This window comes from Lepus europaeus, chromosome 15 (assembly GCF_033115175.1).
Source record: "Lepus europaeus isolate LE1 chromosome 15, mLepTim1.pri, whole genome shotgun sequence".
NCBI lineage: Eukaryota > Metazoa > Chordata > Mammalia > Lagomorpha > Leporidae > Lepus > Lepus europaeus.
The window spans coordinates 42,392,830-42,416,342 of NC_084841.1; the positions used below are offsets into that span (position 1 = coordinate 42,392,830).

General features: G+C 43.6%; 1 protein-coding gene across 1 annotated transcript; it reads left to right on the plus strand.

The window, feature by feature from the left end:
- The first annotated feature begins 8,471 nt into the window (after positions 1–8,471).
- On the plus strand, positions 8,472–17,749 carry LOC133774515 (granzyme A-like). Its single transcript, XM_062212265.1, has 5 exons — positions 8,472–8,552; positions 11,812–11,956; positions 14,106–14,247; positions 14,734–15,006; positions 17,583–17,749. The coding sequence occupies exons 1-5, from the start codon at positions 8,483–8,485 to the stop codon at positions 17,742–17,744; spliced, it is 792 nt and encodes a 263-aa protein (XP_062068249.1). The 5' UTR covers positions 8,472–8,482; the 3' UTR covers positions 17,745–17,749.
- Positions 17,750–23,513: the final 5,764 nt, after the last annotated feature.

The following is a 23,513-nucleotide window of genomic DNA, read 5'->3' on the forward strand; positions in this document are numbered from 1 at the left end:
TCTATCCATGCAAGCACTAAACTTGGTTCTTTGTTATTCTTAATAAATTGTAACATCTATCATATATGTTTCCTCTTTTTGTTGTGCTTTTTCCCTCCCAAAAAGCTGAGCTATAATAAACTCATTCTCTAATGATTCTGACTGATTTGTCCAATTTAATTCATCACTATGTACCAGGCTTTGTGCCCAGCTCTGTATGTACTGAGGAACCTACCAAGTGCTCAAAATCTAGCAGAAGACAAAGAAAAAAACCAAAGAAAAAGATACCCACCTTGTACTCTGAAGAACATGCAGCAGAACAAGGGTAACATGGCAACTGGAGAGTTGGAGAAAAGATAGATAATATCTCACACTCCCTGGGGTCGTCACGGGTCACCTCAGTTCCTCCTGAGATCTGCCCTCTCTTTGGACAGAGCTCGCAGGTTCCGGATCTGGCAGGAATTTCCACAGACCTCCCAGCAGCCTGGTGGAAAGATCTCTGGTTTACAAGGTAGAAATCAGCTCCATTCCCAAGAAGTTTAAGACTTTGAGAGAATTTCTCTGTGCCCCCGTTTTCACATCAGTAAACTGGGAACAGTAATATATAAGGATCTAAAATGAAGCACCCCTAAAATTTAAAGTTAAGAATTGTCAAAAAATCTAAGGGTAAAAGGATTTTGAATATTTTCACTACAAAGAAATGATGTTTAGAGTGTGTGTATACATAAATATATATATAAAATATATAAATATCTTTACCCTAAACATTATTCACTGGATTGATGTATAAAAACAGCACATTGTAATCCATAAATTTATTTAATTTTTATGTATCAAAATAATTTAACCAAAAAAGGGCAGGTATTTGGCATAGCAGTTAAGAAGCCACTTGGGGGGCCCAGTGTTGTGGCGCAGTGTGTTAAAGCCCTGGCCTGAAGCGCCAGCATCCCGTATGGGCACTGGTTCTGGCTTTAGATCAGTGTAGCTCCAGCCGTTGCGGCCATCTGGGGAGTGAACCAGCGCATGGAAGACCTCTCTCTGTCTCTACCTCTCTCTGTAACTCTGTCTTTCAAATAAATAAAATAAATCTTTAAAAAAAAAAAAAGCCACTCGGTTTGAATCTCAGCTGCGTTTCCAATTGCAGCTTTTGGCTAGCGCACACTCTGGAAGGCAGCAGGAGACCCGAGTACTGGGATGCACACCACTCATATGTGAGATCAGGAGTCAGTTCCTGGGTCCTGGCTTCAGCCTGGTCAGCCTGGCGATTGCTGGTATTTGAAAAGTGCATCTGAGGCCAGCGATGTGGCACAGTGGGTAAAGCCGCCACCTGCAGTGCTGGCATCCCATATGGGCACTGGTTTGAGTCCCAGCTGCTCCACTTCCAATCCAGTTCTCTGCTATGGCCTGGGAAAGCAGTAGAAGATGGCCCAAGTCCCTGGGCCTCTGCACCCACATAGGAGACTGGGAAGAAGCTTCAGGCTCCTGGCTTCAGATTAGCCCAGCTCTGGTCATTGCAGTCATTCGAGGAGTGAACTAGTGGATGGAAGACCTCTCTCTCTCTCTCTTTCAAATAAATAAAATTCTCTTTAACAAACTGAATTATCCATCCTCTAGGAAGCCTATCATCAACAAACAGACAATAGCAAGTGCTGGGGAGGATGTGGAGAAACTAGAACCCCCACGCACTGCTGAAGGAATGAACCATGGTGCTGCCACGGTGGGAGACAGCTTGGCAGTTCCTCAAAGTATTAAACATAGATTTACTCTGTGACAGTGAGAGGCTCTGGTGGTTCAGGGGTAGAATTCTCACCTGCCACGCTAAGTGAAAGAAGCTGGACACAAGGCCATATATTGTATGACGCCGTTTATATGGAACGTCCAGGGTGGGAAAACCCATAGACAGAAAGATTAGTGGTTGCTAGGGGCTAGACAGAGGGGGAAATGGAGAGGGACAGCTAAGGAAGAAATGGATTTTTCTGTGGGGTGGTAAAAATCAGGAATCAGAGAGTGGACTGAGTGCACAACCTTATGAATGTACTAAAAACCACTGATCCAAGACTTTTAATTTATGGTATGTAAATTATATCTCAATTTTTAAAAAAAAGTTATCTGAGACTCCCAAAACCAGCAGTGGCACCTTTGCCTGAGTGCAAGCCCCTACTGAAACACCCCATGCATGTGGGGATTTATGAAAATGCCACAAAGAGACTTGAGAAGCAGCAGAATGTGTGGCCTCTCCGAAGGGTATCCTCCAGACTGGGGACTCACCAAAGAAAGCAATTCTTCCATCCAACTCTCTCGAAGGAAGGAGCCCTACAGCAGGGGCTGGCCAGTTTCTGGAAACGCGGAGTAATGACAATCAGTTGTCAGTGTCCATTCAGGACATTGCCATGTTGTCACTGGTGCTGGAGGCCTCCTGTCAGTTCCTTTGAAAGAGAGATCAATGCATTGCAAAGGGAATAGGGCTTCAGATGCAGGGTGGGAGTGAAGGGAGTTATTGTATATTCCTGAGAAACCACGCAAACTTCTGCCTGGAAGCAGATGAAAAATATCATTAATTCTACCATACAGATCGAATGTAATAAACCTGCTGTCCACTGTAGACATCAGTACCCTCCAAGTCTAGGTACCTGAGTGGGGGCTCCAACGAAGAACCCACTGCAGCTTCAAGTTTCAGGGGCCCCTCTCACTACCCAGAAACTTCCACCACCTCTAGCTACTCTGCAGCCCTCTCCACGTTAAGGGCTCAATATTTCCCTTGCACGATATTTTTACTGATAAGCATGCAAACCGGCTTTTATTCTTCCCATATTAAAAAGAAAGACTCCTTCTCCAAGGGTTTGCTCCATTTCTCTGCTTTTCTTTACATCAAAACTCTTAAAATGAGATGTCCCTACTCCAATTTCTTTGTATTTTCAAAATCCATTGTAGCTTTTGTCTCACACTCAACAGGAATGGCTCTTGCAAAGATCTTCACTTTGCCACCAAGTTACTCTTGGCTAAATCCAATGTCAGTCTTCACTCCACTCCCACCAGGGGCTGTGTGCCCACCTACTTGCTCTCCCCATGCATACACACACACACACACACTCCCACCCCATGGGCACTTACACCCACACAAACACACACTCACTCAATGCCTGGATTTTCTCAGTGAATTCATTTTTATCCTGCAGGTCTCAGCTTAAATGTCAAGTGCTCCTAAAAGCCTTTTCTGATCACTCTCACTGGATCCTCCTTGGAGTGGGCATTTAGACTAGCAGTTAGGATGCCTGCATCCCACATCAAAGTACATGGGTTCAATTCTGAGCTCTAGCTGCTCACTCTAGCTTCCTACCAATGCAGACTATGGGAGGCAGCAGTGATGGGTCAAGTGGTTGAGTCTCTGCCATCCACATGGGAGATGAGATTTGTGTCCCTATCTCCCAGCTCTGGCTCCAGCCCAATGCTGTCCATTGCTGACATATGAGGAGCAAAACAGCATGTGGAATCTCTCTCTCTCTCTCCCCACCCCCCAACTTTTTTCCTTCATTATACTTATGGAAATTTAAAATGATTTCATATATTTACAAAGTATCTGTCCTACTTGACTCTATGACTCATAAGGGCAAAAACTGAACTGTTGCTTCTTTTCCTCCTCAGCATCTAGCATTAGGTCGGGCTCCATGGGTGTTCAATGAATATGCTATTAACTAATTAATATGACTCCAACCATTTTCCACAACAGTTGATACACTAATCTTCTACCTTGGAAAGAAAACAGCAAATTAAAAGAACAAATGCATGGGGCTAGCACTGTGGTGCAGCAGATTAAGCTGCCACCTGTGACGCCAACGTTCCATAGGAGAGCACTGATTTGAGTCCTAGATGCTCCACTTCTGATCCAGCTCACTGCTAATGTATGCAGGAAAGCAGCAGAAGGTGGCCCAGGCACATGGATTACTGTCAACCCTGTGGAAGACCCAGATGGAGCTCCGGGCTCCTGGCTTCAGCTTGGTCCAGCCCCAGCTGTTGTGGTCATTTGGGGAGTGAACCAGTGGATGGAAGATCTCTTTCTCTGTTTCTCTCCCTCTGTTTCTGTCATTCTGCCTTTCAAATTAATAAATACTTTTTTTAAAAAAAATGCATGTCACACTATGAAGTGCCCTTTTGAAAATATGATTCCTCAAATTGTACAGATTTTTTCATTTCATTACACAATTCCTTAAAGTACTTCTAAATTTTTATTTGTTTTTTATTTATTTGAATGGCAGAGAGACAAATGGAGAGAGGTTTCCCATCTACTGGTTCACTCCCCAAATGCCTGTAACAGCTAGGGCTAGGCCAGGTAGAAGCCAGGAGTCCAGAACTCAATCCAGGTCTCCCAGATGGGTGGCTGGGACCCATGAGCCATCACTTGCTGGAAACTGGAATCAGAAGCGGAGCTGGGCCTTGAACCTAGGCTCTCTGACACGGGTTGTGGGCATTCCAAGTGGTTTCAAGCCAACCCCATTATGTGATAGTTTTAAAGTTGCATTTGGGGGCCGGCGCCGTGGCTCAACAGGCTAATCCACTGCCTTGCGGCGCCAGCACACCGGGTTCTAGTCCCAGTTGGGGCGCTGGATTCTGTCCCGGTTGCCCCTCTTCCAGGCCAGCTCTCTGCTGTGGCCAGGGAGTGCAGTGGAGGATGGCCCAAGTCCTTGGGCCCTGCACCCTATGGGAGACCAGGAGAAGCACCTAGCTCCTGCCATCGGCTCAGCGCGGTGCGCCGGCCGCAGCGCACCGGCCACGGCAGCCATTGGAGGGTGAACCAACGGCAAAAGGAAGACCTTTCTCTCTGTCTCTCTCTCTCTCTCTCTCGCTGTCCACTCTGCCTGTCAAAAAATAAAATAAAATAAAAAATTTTTAAAATTTTTTAAAAAGTTGCATTTGGGGCCAGCGCTGTAGAACAGCGGGTTAAAGCCCTGGCCTGAAGCACCGGCATCCCATATGGGCGCTGCTTCTAAGCCCAGCTGCTCCTCTTCTGATCCAGCTCTCTGCTATGGCCTGGGAAAGCAGTAGAAGATGCCCAAGTCCTTGGGCCCCTGCACCCGCGTGGGAGACCCAGAAGCTCCTGGCTCCTGGCTTCGGATCGGCACAGCTCCGGCCATTGCGGTCATCTGGGGAGTGAATCAACGGATGGAAGACCTCCCTCTCTGTCTCTACCTCTCTCTCTAACTCTGTATTTCAAATAAAAGAAAATAAATCTTAAAAAAATAAATAAATAAAAAATAAAGTTGCACTTGTTAATATCACCACCACCTCATTAGCAAAGTCTTTAAATGCTGGAAAAAATGTCAAGCTCTTGATAGCAGACACAATTTTTCCAAAAATTCTGATTTTCACTTGAAATTTCTAATTACAACATTAGCAACAAAAATTAAAAGTGTTTTTTCTCCTTTTTTAGTTTTACTGAGTTATATTTGTAATTAATATAGGGAAAATATACACATTTAATATATACATCTTCAGGAATGTGGTCATATGCATATACCCATGACTCCATCACCACACTCAAGATGCCAAACATATTCATCATCTCCACTGTTGCCCTTGTGCTCTTCCATAGTGGTTTCTGTTTGGTTGGGTGGTGGGGATTATTTTAGAGGATCGTTTATTAAAGGCTCTTTCTATGAAATTTTTTTTAGTGCTTTAATTTTTGAATTTTTTATTGTTACTAATTTTATTTATACAATGATAACAGATTTCATGTATCTCATATATAAAATTTTAAGCCCATAATACTTTCCAACCCTCCCTCCTTCGTCCTTCCTTCTTTCACTTTTTTTTCCTTTTAACTTTTGCAGTAGCATACTTTGAAACTACTTTGTTTTCACAGGCTTAATCCTCTGCAAAATAGAGAAGTACTTTGTTTAAAGTGTCAGGCTAGGGGCTGGCACTGTGGCGGCATCCCATATGGGTGCGCCAATTCAAGTCCTGGCTGCTCCACTTCTGATCCAGCTCTCTGCTATGGCCTGGGAAAGCAGTAGAAGATGGCCCAAGTGCTTGGGCCCCTGCACCCACGTGGGAGACCTGAAAGAAGCTCCCGGCTCCTGGCTTCGGATCGGCACAGCTCTGGCCATTGCAACCAATTGGGGAGTGAACCAGAGGATGGCAGACCCTTCTTTCTCTCTCTGCCTCTGCTTCTCTCTATGTAATTCTGACTTTCAAGTAGATAAAGAAATCTTTATAAAAATATTAAAGTGTCGGGGCTGGTGCTGTGGCACAGCAGGTTAGGGCCCCGGCCTGAAGCGCCAGCATCCCATGTGGGCACCAGTTCTAGTCCCGGCTGCTCCTCTTCCTATCCAGCTCTCTGCTATGGCCTGGGAAAGCAGTAGAAGATGGCCCAAGTTCTTGGGCCTCTGCACCCACGTGGGAGACCCGGAGGAGGCTCCTGGCTCCTGGCTTCGGATCAGCGCAACTCCAGCCATTGCCGCCATCTGAGAGGTGAACCAGAGGATGGAAGACCTCTCTTGTCTCTACCTCTCTCTGTAACTCTTTCAAATAAATAAAATAAATCTTTAAAAAAAAAAGTGTCAGGCTCACTTCTTCATATTTGAGAAATGTCTGCCAAATACCCAGGTCTGAATAACCATACTTCGTCAGCATTCTTTCATGTCAAAATAGTATTCCATGAAGAGAGAGCGATCAGCTCACACCCCAAGCAGAAGAAGCTCCTGGCTCCTGGCTTCGGATCAGCACAGCTCCGGCTGTTGCAGCCAGTTGGAGAGTGAACCAGTGGATGAAAGACCTCTCTCTCTCTCTCTCTCCTTCTCTTCCTCTCTCTCTCTTTCTTTCTCTCTCTCCCTCTCTCTGCCTCTCTCTGCCTCTCCTTCTCTCTGTGTAACTCTGACTTTCAAATAAATAAACAAATCTTTAAACATATGTCCAAGTAAAAATTTATACATGACAGTGCATGAGATATTATTCACAGTAACTAAAAAATAGCAACACTCCTAATGTGCATTGCTGATGAATGGATAAATAACATGTGCTGTGCCTATATAATGAATATTATTTGGCAGTAGAAAGGAATGAATTGCAGGTTACAATTTGGATGAACCTCAAAATCGGTATCCTAAGTGAAAGAAGTCAGTCACTAAAGACCTCATATCGTATAATTCCATTTATATGAAACGTGCAGAATAGGCCAATCTGTGGAGGCAGAAAGCAGATTAGAAGTTGGTAGGAGAGACTGCTAATGGGAACAAGGATTCTTTGGGGATAAGGAAAACGCCCCAGAATTTGGTTATGATGATGGCTTCATGACCCTGCAAATAAATCAAAATCCATGAACTGTATTTTTAAGTGTGTGAACTTTATGGTATATAAATTATACCTCATAAAACTATTAAAGTCAAAATTAATGGAGGAAGAGCAACCACAGTCACATAAAAAAAAATAAAATTGTCAGTGTTTCCTGTAAGAAATTTTCAGTCGATGTAGTTAATTAAGATTTGATTTTTTTTGTTTTAGGCTTTCACTAAAATTACTCATCAAAACCAGGGCACCCTAGTGCTGTTACTGAAAACGATTAGCCTTTCATGCACTTGTAATATCTGGGAAAAGGAAACACAAGGGTCTGAGCAGGGCTCCGTCCTAAGGTCATAGGATTACTGAAAAAATAACCACTAGGTCTGATGTCATCCGGGTATTAACCATGAGGCTAGTTGTTGCAACGCCAGACAACCAGACAGAACATTTGACCGTACGTATTCTAATAGATAGACTCCTCAGTTCAGAAAAGGAGCCAGAGACATTGCTAATGGACAGCGTACTGCACACTGTTGCTCTGGGAATGGAGGTTGATTCTTTTCAGAGGGAGACATTCCCCTACATTAGAACTATGTAACTTTGACTCCAGTTTTCTTTCTCAGCTCAATTCAGAAAGAGGGAAGCAAAGAAGGGAGGGAAAAGCCAAGGGAAGCACAAAGAGAGGGCTGGAAAGGGCCACCAGCCCCTACCTCCACTCACCCACGTCTTCACCCCTGCCACAGATTCCCCAGAGCAGGGAAGGCAAATTAAGACAGGAGCTTACGTGCATATATGTCTCCCTCCTGTTCCCCACTTGCACTTAGCCTGCTCATCATTATACAGCCCAGGCTGTATCTCTCTTTACCAGTTTTAGGAGAGTTTTTAAGCTCTAGTTTAAGTCTATGGAGAGCTTCTCTTCCTGGATACCACAGCCATTCTTGGTCTTGGAAATCCCTTCTTGTGGGCTAGGTTCCAAGGGCAACATTTTTTACAAAAGATAATAGAACCATCAAGGCTCCATCCACCCTTGACAGTCCTAGCAAAAAGACATCACACCTCCTGGCAAGGAGAGATTTTTCAGGGTTCTCTCTTGCTTGAGTTTCATTTCCTAATGCTCATTTGAAATGTGAAAAAAATGCAACCACATCCTTTGTACTCTTGATATATAGGCAGAGGCCATCAAGAACTAAAAAGAGATTTTCCTGTTGATTGACGTGGGGACTCAGCCACCATGAGGAGCTCCTGTGCCTTTTGGGCATCCTTTCTCTCATGTGTCATTTTTCTCCTGCTGATTCCTGAAGGTAAGACTGAGCCTTGTCATTTCCCTTATAACCAGGAAGTAAAATGGAACAGACAATCAACTTTTGGTAATGTTACCTTGTTATACTGAGAGAAGTTTCTATCCTCCAAGCCTTAACAGCTTTAATATTCTCAGATGCTAAATATTTCTATGTTTTAGAAATGAGAAAAATCCTTCCTTACATATTTTTTACAAAAGATAATAGAACCATCAAGGCTTATTGCTGCCAATTTGTAGTTTCAAATGACAATGCAAAAATGAGCAAATAAAAGACTCTTGCGTTACTAAAACAAATTTACCTTTCATGAAGGAACAGTGAGTGGTGCCTTCATCAGTTCAAAGGCTACCTTGCCCAAGACACCAAAAGTAAAGCAAGAATGATTTGGGTTTTTTATAATAATTTCTCGGGCTCTAGTCTACCTGAGAACACACTGGGACACTGGAGAGTGTTATGATGCATTTTATTAAGCTACTTCTTTGTTGTACTCAATGATAGCTTTGCTGCTGCTTTTGTGTGACTTCTGCATATTTGCGTTAAAGTGCTTTAAAATTCATGGCATTATCCAGGGAAGAAAAAAAGCACCTGGGTAGACCCCAATTTTCCTTTCCACGAGGAGTGAGGACCACTATGGGACTGAGGCAGGGCCAACCAATGTGGAGCCAGCCATGGTTTTTTCCCCCAGTGATTTTGAAGGTGGAAATGATGAACAGAGGAGTCTGTAAGAACCTGTCTTGGCAAGAATTCCTAAAGTTCTCTGGTTTACCTTGCACCTAAAAATGAGAAGAAATTTAAGTATGTCAAGATTTTAGAACATTTGGGACAAAAGGGTGGTCATATTATAAGTGTGGCATAGTAAGACTACTTGGGATATGAAACCTTCCAGCTTCCTACTAACAGGCACCCTGGCAGCAAGCAGGTGATGGCCTAAATAGTTGGCTCCCTGCCACCCACGTGAGACACCTAGATTGAGTTCTCTACTCCCAGCTTCTGCCTGGCCCAGTCTCAGCTCTTGCAGTCATTTGGAAAGTAAACCAGCAGATGGAAGATTCTCTCTCTCTCTCTCTCTCTCTCTCTCTCTCCCCCTCTCCCTCTCTCTCTATCTCCATCTCCATCTCCATCTCTATACCTCTCTCTCCCTTCCAACTTCCCTCCCTCTCAAATAAATAGCAAATGTCTTCTAAAAGGGGGAGCAGCCACAGCAAAGTTATTTGATTCTCTGGATCAATGCTCTCAACCTCCTACACACTAGAATCATCTGGAAGACTTTTTAAAATATTAATAGCACTACTCCAACCTCAGAAGTTCTGACTTAATTATGTGTAGAGATCAGGATTTTCTAGGTTTTAAAAGCTTCCACATACTCTAACTCCTATCCCAGACCATTCTAAGTATAGGTAGTGGCAGCTCATTGGATTTATTTCTGAGGCTGAGGTGTGAACTCACCAAACACAAAAGGCAGTATTTCATTGAAGTTATGATTTCTGCAGCCCAGAAAGCAAAAAAAAAAAAAAAAAAAAAAAACACCTTTGGAATCTATGTATGATATCCTAGGAAAAACTGGGATCTGGGATGTGATGAAGTTCCTTGGCTTCTCTAAGTCCCTTACCCTTTTATTTCTGGAGCTCAGAATTTGCCCTTTCCAACTCACTGCTGGTCACCTCCTCCTCTTCTTCCCCTCATCCTCTTCAAACCTTATAAAAGGCTTTTATATCCACCTTGCTGGGGATGTGACAATGAGCTGGCTTTAATTATAGAGTAAGATGTATTGTGCGGTATTCAAGAAAAGAGTCTTAGTCGATGGTCTTAGTCGATGGTCTGGAGAATATTTTAGGATCAAGTGATGGCAGTGGAAAGCTAAGCATACGTCACAAAGATGCAAGGTCCTCTCCACCAGCATGGGTGGTTCATCTGTGTTCAGGTCTCACTGTTCTCTAACGATGGGTCTACACTCCCAGTCTATCATCAAGGAATTTTCACTGAGACAGAACTCTACTTACAGTGTCTCGTCCCTTTCCCTGCTTCTCTGGAAAAGGCTATGTATTAAACCATGTGGTTTGGTGTGGAGATTGAAGGAGAGTCTTAGATACAACAGTTGCTATTCCTTCAACCAATGAGATAAGACAATATATTTCAATAAGCAGAAGCTAACTATGATGGAAGAATGCGTGAGAAGGATCACATTTAAATTGTGTTAGCATCAATTTGTAAGCTGTGTTTTTGCAAGCGCTTGTGGTGAAACAGGAAGTTCTCAAGCTTCTAAGAACCCCCTCTGATCCTCCATATTTTTTTTGACAGGCAGAGTGGACAGTAAGAGAGAGAGAGACAGAGAGAAAGGTCTTCCTTCGCCGTTGGTTACCCTCCAATGGCCGCCACGGCCGGCGCGCTGCAGCCAGCGCACCAAGCTTATCCGAAGGCAGGAGCCAGGTGCTTCTCCTGGTCTCCCATGTGGGTGCAGGGCCCAAGCACTTGGGCCATCCTCCACTGCACTCCCGGGCCACAGCAGAGAGCTGGCCTGATCCTCCATATTAATCCTTGGCCAGACGCTGTGGCATAGTGGGTAATGCCACCACCTGCAGTGCCGGCATCGCATAGGAGCGCCAGTTTGAGTCCCGGCTGTTCCACTTCTGAACCAGCTCTCTGCTATGGCCTGGGAAAGGAATAGAAGAAGGCCCAGTTCCTTGGGACCCTCTACCCACGTGGGAGACCCGGAGGAAGCTCCTGGCTCCTGGCTTTGGATCGATGCAGCTCCAGCTATTGTGGCCATCTGGGGAGTGAACTAGCAGATGGAAGACCTCTCTCTCCCTCTGCCTCTCTTTCTCTCTGTGTAACTCTTTCAAATAAATAAATAAATCTTTTTTAAAAAAATGGTCAGAAAGAATTGGGGACACTGAAGGTCATTGTGAAAGTAACATCTCTTGCAACCACTGTTGCTGGTGTAGACCAAGGCTCTTTGCAGGCTCTGAGGCCTGAGGGTGGAGGTTTTTGCTGTATGTCCAGTCTGATGACCCTGGAACACCAATGCATTCCCTCTGTGGGTAAAGGAGCAGAGACTTCTCCAAGACTCCAACAGAGACAGCACTTAGAGTCAGGGATCTGCAGGTCCACATGGAGTAAAAGCGGGGGGGGGGGGGGGGTGTATAAATGCCCTCATCCATGCCTTCCCTCCAAGTAGGAAAAGCATGGCTGGCCTTAGAAACAAGGGTTTAGGTAGAGTTCTTGGGGCGGACACCAGTGTGATCTGTCTTTTCCTATTAAGCAGATGTGTGTGTAAGAATTATTGGAGGACAAGAGGTAACTCCTCATTCAAGACCCTACATGGCCCTACTCGAAACTAATAAGGGAAGCATCTGTGCTGGTGCTTTGATTGCAAAAGACTGGGTGTTGACTGCAGCTCACTGTGACATGTAAGTGCTTTGGTTTGTTTTGTTTTCATTTTTGTTTTTTAAAGTGGAGATATCTTGATATGGGGAAATATTAATAAAATAATAAATCCCATTAAGCCATGGGAAGTTCATGTCCACTTTTTTATCTTCTTCTTGACTTTATAATTTTATTTATTTGTTTGCTTATTTATTTGAAAGACAGAGTGAAAGAGAGAGAGAGAGAGAGAGAGAATGTCTTCCATCCATTAGTTCAATCCTAAAATGCTCACAATAGCCAGGCTGGGCCAGGAAGAAGCCAGCAGTCAGGAACTCCATCTGAAGCTCCCACATGGATGGCAGGGACTGGAGTATGTGGGCTACCATCTGCTGCCTCCAAGGCACATTAGCAGAAAACTGGATTAGAAGCAAAGATGAGGGGCTGGCGCTATGGTGTAGCAGATAGGGCTGCCGCCTACAATGCCGGCATCCCATGTGGGCACCAGTTCCAGGCCCAGCTGCTCCACTTCCAATACAGCTCTCTGCTGTGGCCTGGGAAAGCAGTGGAGGATGCCCCAAGTCCTTGGGTCCCTGCACCCACGTGGGAGACCGGGATGAGGCTCCTGGCTTCGGATCGGTGCAGCTCCAGCCGTTGAGGCCATCTGGGGAGTGAACCAGAGGATAGAAGACCTCTCTCTCTCTCTCTGCCTCTTCTCTCTCTGTGTAACTGTGACTTTCAAGTAAAATAAATAAATCTTTAAAAAAAAAAAAGAAGCAACGGTGAAACTTGATCCCAGGCACTGCAATATGGGGTGCAGGCACCCCAACTTAACCCTCTGTACCACAATGCCCGCCCTTCACAAACATAATTCTTATCAAGTAAGTCTTCAAGAACTGTCTTTGTCCTAGACAGGCTACAAACAATTAGCCAAAAGAGAAAGTGGCATCCTCAAGCCCTTTCTGTAGGTTTCCACTAGAGCCACGGGGTACAGGTGCTATAAGGCTTTGCTTCTGATCATATTGTGTGACTGGGTAGACTCAGTCACAGCGTTAAAGGGCCAAACTTTCAATACCCTCCCATAGGGGCCTGAACACCACCATCAAGTAGAGAAACTTATTTTGAATGTTTTCCTGGAACCCTTAGTAAATCCCTCTCATACCTCAACCATCTCAACTCCTGTTAACAGCTGCCTTCAAATCTCTTCTCAGGTCTGGCTTTTTTTGCACTCCCTTAATGCAAATTAACCCTGTGATAGTCAATATGATAGCCAGTAGCCACAGTGGCCTACTTATGTTGAAATTGATTAAAACTGAATAAAATTTCAAGTTTTGTTCCTCAGTGGCACCACCCACATTTCAAGTTCTCAGTAGCTACATGTGGCTAGTGGCCACCATATTGGACTGGCCAAATTTATAGGACATTTCATCATTAGAGTATGCTCTACTGCAACTCTGTTCTAATGTCTTAAGTGAGACCAGTCCCAGTTGGCATAATGGACATAAGGCAGTGGGAATATCTGGTTGTTGTAGTCTATATTAGGTTGTGAATGACGATAGCCTTAATCATTAGTACATCAGAGAGTACCTTAGCCTTATTAAACAAACTGAATTTTCAGCATGGACCAAAAGAAGGAAAGAATCCTGGGCCCATGCTTCAGACCACCATCCCCTGCCCCCCAGCATACACACACTGATGACAAGCAAATGGGGTCATCCACAGGGGAGATATGTTTCTAGCAGGTTTGATCAGTAAGTTTACTGTTGTCTTACAAAGATATCTTCCACGCATTATGCACCATTTATCTGGTGCCTTTTGCTTCTATGAACTACTGAGACTTTGGTTTTTCAGTAATCTGTAGCCTAACTACCCATCACAGATTAAAAAGAGTATGGGAGAAGAATTGGGAATAAGCACAGACTGGTCTTTGCTGCCATGGTATTGTCTTACCTATTTCTCAATGAATCTAGTTGAGCTTGTTAAGAAATTATCTGCTGGTGGTGATGATGATGATGTTGATGATGAATTCATAAATCTATTGGTTTTTATTCCTTAAAGAACACATTGTCTTTCTGAGTCATAAGGAAGCAACTCCACAACAAGCATATCTACAAATGGACATGAAATTGGTCAGCACATAATATACTCAACTTGTTAAACAATAGACCCAGTGAACACTCTTGTATCTGTTCTCAGGAGTAGAAAGTCCCAGGTTACCCTTGGGGCTCACTCAAGAACCAAGGCTGAGCCAGAGAAACAAAAAATAGCCATTAAGAAACAGTTTCCCTACCCATGCTATGACCCAGATACAAATGAAGGTGATCTTAGCCTTTTACAGGTATGTACCTTTGATTGTCTTCTTTAAAGTCATAAGACCCAGGGTTAGCATTGTAGCATAGCAGATAAAGCCACCGCCTATTATGATAGCATCCCATTTGGGCATCAGTTCACATCCCAGCTGCTCTACTTCTGCTCCTGCTCCCTACTGAGCTTGGGAATAGCAACAAAAGATGGCCCAAGTATTTGGGCTGCTGCCATCCACGTGGGAGACCTGGATGGAGTTCTTGGCTTCCCAGCCCTGGCCATTGCATCTCTCTCTCTCTCTCTCTCTCTCTCTCTCTCTTCCAAATAGATAAGCAAATTAAAAAAAAAGTCATAGACCACATAAAATCTGGCAACCTATAAGGAAACTTTTCTCCAGTGCCCCTATTGTTACAAACTCATATGGGGGGGGGGGGGGGGAGGCAAAGATTGAGCTAGAATTTAAGTGAAAATATTAATATTTATCTCAATTTTTTAACTCATTACACTTGTTTTTCAACAGCTGAAAAAGAAAGCAAAAATAAACAAAAATGTGGCTATCCTTCAGCTTCCTAAAATGGGAGAGGATGTGAAACCAGGGACCCTGTGTCAAGTTGCAGGGTGGGGGATGACAGCTAACCATCAGCGAACCCCGTCTGAATCTCTGAGAGAAGTCAATGTCACCGTCATAGACAGAAAAACCTGCAATGATGGCAAACACTATGATTTTAATCCTGTGATTGGATTGAATATGATTTGTGCTGGAAGCGACAAAGGTGGAAAAGATTCATGCCATGTAAGTTAAACAAGCTTTCATGTCTTAGCTGTTGAAGTGGGTTCTGCAGATATAGAACATTTAATGTCATGCATTTGTTGTCATGGAATTGGCTTCTACAGAGTCCTAGTGTTCTTTGAAAGAAGTTTGATAAACCCCAGTCAACCAAATTAGTGCTTATCTCAAGTGGATCATCAGTCAAAACTAGGATGTTCACTGCTAGTGCATGGGTTAACCAACATCTTCTTTTTTTGATTTGCTTATATTTTTGTTAATGTAAAAAGAACAGATTTAATGTAGTCCATAGATACAATTCTAAAAATATAATGATACCTCCCTTCTTCCTTCCCTCACCCCTCTCCCTTCCTTTCTTTTCTAATTTTTGCAGTAACACATTTTTACTTTACTTTATAGTCAAAGGCTTAATGCTCCACTAAATAAAAAGTTCAACAAGTAAAAAGTTTAGAAAGACCATTGTTCATCAGTAATATAGACAAGTGCTATAAACAATAATCAAATCCAAAAATGCCAGTTTCACTCACATACATTAAAATTTTATACTCTATTTACTAATTGTCACAAATCAGAGAAAACTTGTAATATTTGTCTTTTGGGGTCTGGCTTATTTCACTAAGCACAATGATCTGCAGTTGCTACCATTTTGTTGCAAAATTCAGGATTTCATTCATTTTTATGGCTGGGTAGTATTCTATCGTGTATATATACCACATTTTTTTTTTGACAGGCAGAGTGGACAGTAGAGGGAGACAGAGAGAAAGATCTTCCTTTTGCTGTTGGTTCACCCTCCAGTGGCCGCCGCGGTAGGTGCGCAGCGGCCGGCGCACCGCGCTGTTCCGATGGCAGGAGCCAGGAGCTTATCCTGGTCTCCCATGGGGTGCAGGGCCCAAGCACTTGGGCCATCCTCCTCTGCACTCCCTGGCCACAGCAGAGAGCTGGCCTGGAAGAGGGGCAACCGGGACAGGATCGGTGCCCCAACCGGGACTAGAACCCGGTGTGCCGGCGCCGCAAAGCAGAGGATTAGCCTACTGAGCCGCGGCGCCGGCCTATACCACATTTTCTGTACCAAATTATCAGTTGATGGAGATGTAAACTGCTTCCATATTCTAGCTATTGTGAATTGAGCTGCTATAAATATGGGAGTGCAAGTAACTTTCTCATATGCTGATTTCATTTCCTTTGGGTTTATTCCCAGGAGTAGAATAGCTGAGTCAAACAGAAGATCTATTTTTAGTTTTCTGAAGAATCTCTATACTGTTTTTTATAATGGTTTTATCAGTTTACACTTCTACCAACAGTGTATTAGGATATCTTTTTCTCCACATCCTCACTACCATTTGTTATTTTTTGATTTTTGGATGATAGCCATTCTAAGTGGGGTGAAGTAAAATCTCATTGTGGTTTTTATTTGCATTTCCCTGATGGTTGGTGATCCTGAGCATCTTTTCATGTGGATGTTGACCATTTGTATTTCATCCTTTGAAAAATGCCTGTTCATGCCCATTTCCCATGTCTTAACTGGATACATCTTGATTTTATATAAAAAAAAAGAAAAAAAAACAATGTCTTTTTTCTTATTTTAATGTATATGGATCTGAACTTGAAGATATTCGACATACAGGAGAGCTGAAGTCCAGAATCTTCAGGGCCCTTGAGACCTTTTCCCCACCTCAGTCTCCGCCCCACCAAGAATTCCTCTGCCATTTAAACTGGGCATGCCTGAAAAGCTGTCATTCCTAACCCAGGTTGAAGACTTTGGCCTAGACCCCATAGCTTCCTAGATATGAGCTCAATCCCCACTAACCAACTTCCCAGTATGAACCCATATCAGAAAATGTGCGTCTACCCCAGAACCTCCAAGAAGAGAGCCCTGCTGGAGGACAGGAGTAGAAGAAATATTTCACATTTTTAAGCTCTAGGAACTGGCTTGTCATTCTCCCCCTTTTCAAAATACCCTATTGAGTCCTATCTAAGGAGAAGGAGTGTGCAGGGGGGAGGGGGAGGGGGGAGAAGGAGGGCGAAAGGGAAGAAGAGGAAGAGGAGGGGGGACGGAGGAGGAGAAAGAAAGAAAATAACCAGTCTCAAATGTATCATATAAAATATTTTAGGCCAGTGCCGTGGCTCATTTGGCTAATCATCCGCCTGCGGCTCCAGCACTCCAGGTTCTAGCCCTGGTTTGGGCGCCGGATTCTGTCCCGGTTGCTCCTCTTCCAGTCCAGCTCTCTGTTGTGGCCCGGGAAGGCAGTGGAGGATGGCCCAAGTCCTTGGGCCCTGCACCTGCATGGGAGACCAGGAAGAAGCACCTGGCTCCTGGCTTTGGATCAGTGCAGCATGCCGGCGGTAGCGGCCATTTGGGGGGGTGAACCAACGAAAAAGGAAGACCTTTCTCTGCCTCTCTCTCACTGTCTAACTCTGCCTGTCAAATATATATATATATATTTTAACTTTTTAAGTGATGGTTTTTAATTAAATCCAGGTAGGTCTCAACTCCATATGAAATGCTGCAGGATTTCTTCCATTTCACTAGTGGTCATGTTTGACACTGAATCCACTCCTCTTCCATCTTGTCTTCCCCCCAGGGAGATTCTGGAAGCCCTTTGCTCTGTGCGGGTACCCTCCGTGGAATCACTTCCTTTGGCGAAGAGTGGAAATGTGGAGACCCTCGACGGCCTGGGATATATACTCTTCTGTCAAAAAAACACCTCAGCTGGATAAACAAGACTATGAAGAGAGCAGTTTAGACAACTGTGCTTCATTTCACTCTCTGTCACTTGTTAATCTTATCATAAATAAAATCAACTTGCACAGCCATCTCTGTTTCTCTCCTCTAACAATACTGGGAACATCTCCGCCAGCACGGTGAAGCACTGTCATAGGGCAATCTTGTGACTACTGCAAGGGGCAGATTCATATGTCGAATGACATGGGAGATTTTCCTAAACTGCTCACGTGACTATCTCGGTGGTACCCAGCAGGAATGGCATAAGATCAACTCTATCTAAAGACAAGTTCAGTTAAGGGCCCAGCAATTCCACAGGAAACAGAAACAGCTGGTCTGAAGCATTTGGGTAAAAAGAAAATAAATCCATCCTTCAGAAGTCATTGTTCCAAATCAACACCTGCTAGTCACATTTACGAAAGAACTCGAGTCTACAGGAGAAATAGAAATTTATAATTCCTTATATATTTTCCAAAGAGAGGTGAGGGTAATTCAACAAGGTCATGAAAAATGGGATTAAAAGATAACCTTATTTTGTTGCAAAATAATTACTTTTTTTCAAAATATACATTTTCCTTAAAGTTTTTGAAGACCTCTTGTATACATTCACACACACACACATACACACACAGGAACATAGATACGTAACATGTATTCAAAAAAGAACCTCCAGCAACACCAAGAGACAATCTCTCACGACGAGGGAAGGAGCAGAGTTTAGATCAATATACTAGTACTTTGGTTTTTCACCATGGCTGCCCTTTAGAACCCTGAGGCTTTTTTAGAGAACCAATGCCTAGGCATTCCCTCTAGAGATTCTGATTCACTTAGGATTTGGCAGGACCCAGAATGTAATAGTCTTTATAGGAGCTCCCCAATGATTCTAACATGCAGTCAGGAATGAGAAGTCCTCTGCTAGAACATGAGGTCTGGTGCTAACATCTAAAAGAGAGGCAATAAGAGGGACATTCAGATGATATTCTATATGCCTACTACAACCTCCAATGTAGTTGTGTGTAAACCTCACCCATGACTGGTAGAAGTATAAATTGGCACAACTTAAACTGAAAATCAGTATCTTCTACTAAGACTCAATGGATACATAATCTATGATCTCACAACTGCACGCCAGAATCTGTGCCAAAGAAAATTGAGTGCTTTTGTCCACCAAATATGTGCTCAGGAATATGCATAGCACCTTTATTCTTCAAAGACTAAACCGGAAATAACTCAAATCCGCAATAAAATGGATAGACAATAGTTATACTTTTGTATAATACTATATAGCAAAGAAAAACAAATTTCAGTCACATGTGGCACAAACTGAATGGGAAAGGGCACAAAGGTTCCCTTTAGAATGCCAGCCAGTCACTCTGGATGGTGACTGCACAATTACCTGTTCCCAAAGTAAAAGCCCATCAAGCTGTACTATTAGTATCCATCACCACTAATAAAAGTTTTCAATTACTGAACTAAGGGGTCTGTTTTAATAAAGGCTTTTGCTTTGTATGAAGTAGTACCTTGACAGTAGGGACTCCATTTTGGAGCACTTGAGACTCCACTCTGGGAAAGCACCCCCCCACCACTGTGAGACTCTGGTCTGAAACTATGATCTAAAACAGTAGAACAATAGCAGTCCACTACATCACACTTGCAGGAGCATAGAAACCCCCTAGCATAATTGTTCAAGCTTAAAAGTAGAAAGGTTGCACCTGGGTTAATGATAAAAATGTAATTTGTCTATGTCCTACATGTAATTAAAACCAATACCTGGATTAATGTCAGGATTATAAGATTGTAACTGGTATTGTCAAGATTATAATTGATACTAGTTTCGCATAGGTTTTAGGTCAGCTTGACCCCGGTAACCATGTATTCCCCCCTGTTCCTAGCAACCATGAATTCCCCTCCTAATTTTGTGGTTTTTGCCTTTATAAACCCTGTTGCTTTAGGCTTCAGGGTCGAGAGTTCTTTAGGGCATGAGCCCACTCTCCACTGCCGGCACATAAAGGACCATCAAATTTTATCAATGTGTGGAGCTCCTTTGTTCATACTCGCTCAGGTACAACAGTATATTATCGAGAAGTTCACTTTTTTCTTTACTAAAAGCATATCCCAAACTTCCCACCAAACCTAAGAGCAGCCAAAGGCATATTAATATTTTTCTTAAATGAGAGCCCCTTGTTCACACACCTGTATGAGCTGGGAGAAGAGGTCCTTGGTCATGACACAGGGTCGTGAGACTGTTCAGACAGAAGCACCCACAGCAGAAAAGTGGGGAACACTAAGATGTTCTCATCATTTTGTTCATTCCTTTCTAAACATTTTCTTAATACTTCATAGTTGGCTAATTAAGAAGGTGACATTAAAACTACTGGCTTAAAGAATGAGCACATTGAAGAATAGTATGACATTTGCAGCTTTTGGTGGCCTAAAATTTTCTAAGGAAAGAATTACCAGCATTTTCTGAGTTAAAAGAAGTGTGTGTTGGGGTAGGGATTTATCAACAACTTAATGCTAATTTGGTGAGAGAAACCTAACTCCACTTGTACATACTATGAGTCCAATTATCAAGGTCTGTGGGTCTGTGTTTTATGGATTGGGGGTAAGGGATAAGGGAAAAGGAGAGGGCCTGCATTGGTAAAGATGAAAAGGTTTATGGCAAAGCAAACAAATATATCCGTATTTGTTTTCTGGCAGGTGCATAACATTCTAAGGGACACAAAAAGTATAATGTATGCTCCTTCATCAACTGAATTTAATTGTCCAGGAAACAAATAAACATATTAAAACTAAAATAACAAGGACTAACATTATAATACTTCTTTTCAGATTTATTTTATTTATTTGAAAGGCAGGGTGATGGGGAAGGTGGGAGGTGGGAGGTGGGAGAGACAGAGAAAGAAAGATTTTCCACTTGCTGTTTCACTCTCCAAATAGCTGCAATGGCAAACTCTGGACCAGGCCAAACCCAGGAGCCTCTATCTTTCAAGGTCTTCCACATGGATGGCAGGGTTCCAAGTACATGGGCCGTCTTCCACTGCTTTCCCATGTGCATTAGCAGGGAGCTAGATCATAAGCAGAGCCACCAGAATTTGAATCAGTGATGCAACATGGATGTCAGTTTTAGAGACAGAAACTTAATCCACTTTATCACAATACCAGCCCCAATATATTTTTTAATTTATTTATTTGAGAGACAGATTGACAGATAGTTTTCATCCACTGGTTCATTCCCCAAATGCCCACAAGGATCAGGGCGGGCCAGAACCAGAAAATGGAAACTCAATCTAGGTCTTCCATGTGAGTGGTAAAAACACAGTTACTTGAGCCATCACCACTGCCTCCCAGGTCTGTGTTAGCAAGAAACAGAAATCAGGAGCCAGAGCCATGAGTCAAATCTAAGATCTCCAAAGTAGGAAATGGCCTAAGCTAAAAGTCCACACCCACACAGTAATAAAAGATTTAAGATAACGACAACACAAATTAATGTAAATGTGATACCAACTAATGCCAAGAATTCAAACTCAGGTAATATTTCAAAACACCTTCTGGAGAGGCTAGGACTTGTGCAGATGTATAAAAAAAGGAGGAGGGAAACAAGGATTCAAGATCAGAAGAAAATCCCCACCAAAGGTACCACAGCAGAAAAGAACAAGATTTAGCCAAGGGTTAATTAGGAGATGAGTGGGAATTAACATGAAAAAGAACAGTAGACTGGTCAGACTTGAAGGGGCAGAGGAGTTTGGCACAGGCAAAGGCCTGTATTGGAGTCTCGCCTCTGCCCCCAGTTACAGCTTCCTGCTCCTATGCGCTCTGTGAGGCAGTAGGTGATTGAGGCCCAGGTGTTGAGTCCCTGCTACCCACTCACCTGGGAGACTCAAATTCCAGGCTCCTGGCTTCAACCTGGCCCATCCCTGGCTGTTGTGGGCATTGGGAAGTGAACCAGCAGATTGGATATAGCTCTCTGTGTCTCTCTGTCTCTTTATCAACAACCACAAAAAATTTAACTAAGAAAATAAAACTTGAGGACACTTAGCAGTGATCAAATCCAAATTTCTATTCTTACAGATGTTGCAACCCAGCCAAGGTCACACAATCAGTACACGACAGAGCAAAGAAGTAGGTCCTCTAACGTCAAGTTCTGGGCTCAGGACTGCAGAGGCTGAGGTCAAGGGGTTTAGGTAACAGAGAGTCATGGAAGGTTTCTGAGCAGGGTACTGACAGGACACATGTGATCCTTTCAAAAACTTAACCCAGCAGTGATGTGGAGACCCAAGAAGATGAAAGACAGCAGAACCACTTAGATAGCAACTACAGCGGACTGGCCATTAGGGGCTCAGGACATGACCAGGTGAAACAAAAGAGAAGAGAACGATGGGTAAAGCAAGCAAAGGTGGAGCAGAGTGATCAGGAGGTGCCCTCCATGACCGGGTGACCAGGCTAAGGATGAGGCTGTGAAGAGGGGGCTGTGGTTTGAATGTGTCTCTGAGGTTCCTGTGTTAGAAACTCAAACCCCAGGGCCACAGTGTCGGGAGGAGAGCCTAGTGAGAGGAGATTAACACTTTCTCAGGGGCCAGTAGAGGGCTTGTTATAAAAGCGGTCCTCTCTGTCTCGCTGTTTCTCACACGTGTTCTCCTGCCCTTCCACCTTCCATGGGGTGATGCCGCATCGTGCCCATGCCATGCTTAGACTCGCCAACCTCCACAACTGTAAGCCAAATAAATGTCTACTGCTTAAAAATTACCCAGTCTTAGGTATTCTGTCATAACAACACAAAATGAACTAAGACAGAGAAAAAGGAGTCCTATAGGAGAGCTAGTTTTAAGAGGAAATAATATGTATTATATATATCCTGCCTAGCACACTGTAGGATGTTAATAAATGTTTTTCAAGTGAATTGGGTTGTGTTTTCAATGTACTGAGCTTGAGCTAAAGATGGGAAAGGATCTTGAAAAGGAAATATCCAGAGCAGCCAGAAATATGAGGTTAGAGCTTGGTAGAAAAGTCACCTGGAAAGAAGAGCTAGAAATCTGCTATATAGGAAGAGTACATGGTGCAGTGGATTCAGCCATCACCTGAGATGCTGCACCCCCTATGGGAGCACTGGTTCAAGTCCTGGTTACTCCACTTCCAATCCAGCTTCTGGCTAATGCACCTGGGAAGGCAGTAGACGACAGTCTAGGTACTTGGACCCCTGCCACCCATGTTGGAAACCCAGATGGAGTTCCTGCTTCTTAGCCCTTGGCTTTCAGCCTGGTCCTGCCAGCTATTGCAGGCATTTGGGCAGTGAATCAGTAGAAAATCAATCTCTCTCTCTCTCTCTCTCTCTCTCTCTCGCGTGCGCTCTTGCTCTTGCTCTCGCTCTCTCTTCACCCCCCACCCCCCACTCCTCTGCTTTCTCCCTCACTCATTCTCCCTCCTTCCCTGTCACTTGGCCTTCCCAATAAATCAATTTTTTTTTAAAGAAATCTGTACTATAGACATTGTACTGACTAAACTAGTGAAAATAGACATCTAAAAAGGAAGACATGGGGAGGAGGAGGAGCACGTAAAAGAGGAGAATGAGGAGGAAGAAAGATGAGTAAAGCTGAGAAAGAAAAAAAGAAGTCCAAGACAACCTCTGGGAAATGCAATGGGAGGAAACAGCAAATAAAGGAATATGCACAGCCATGCCCCTCGGAAGAGGGCTGCAGCCTGTCTCATTCCCCTACCAACCCCATGGAGGAGACAAGGCCAATCTGGTTTCCTCACTTAGGATGGAGGAGACTGAAGTTCAGAGGGACGGGGT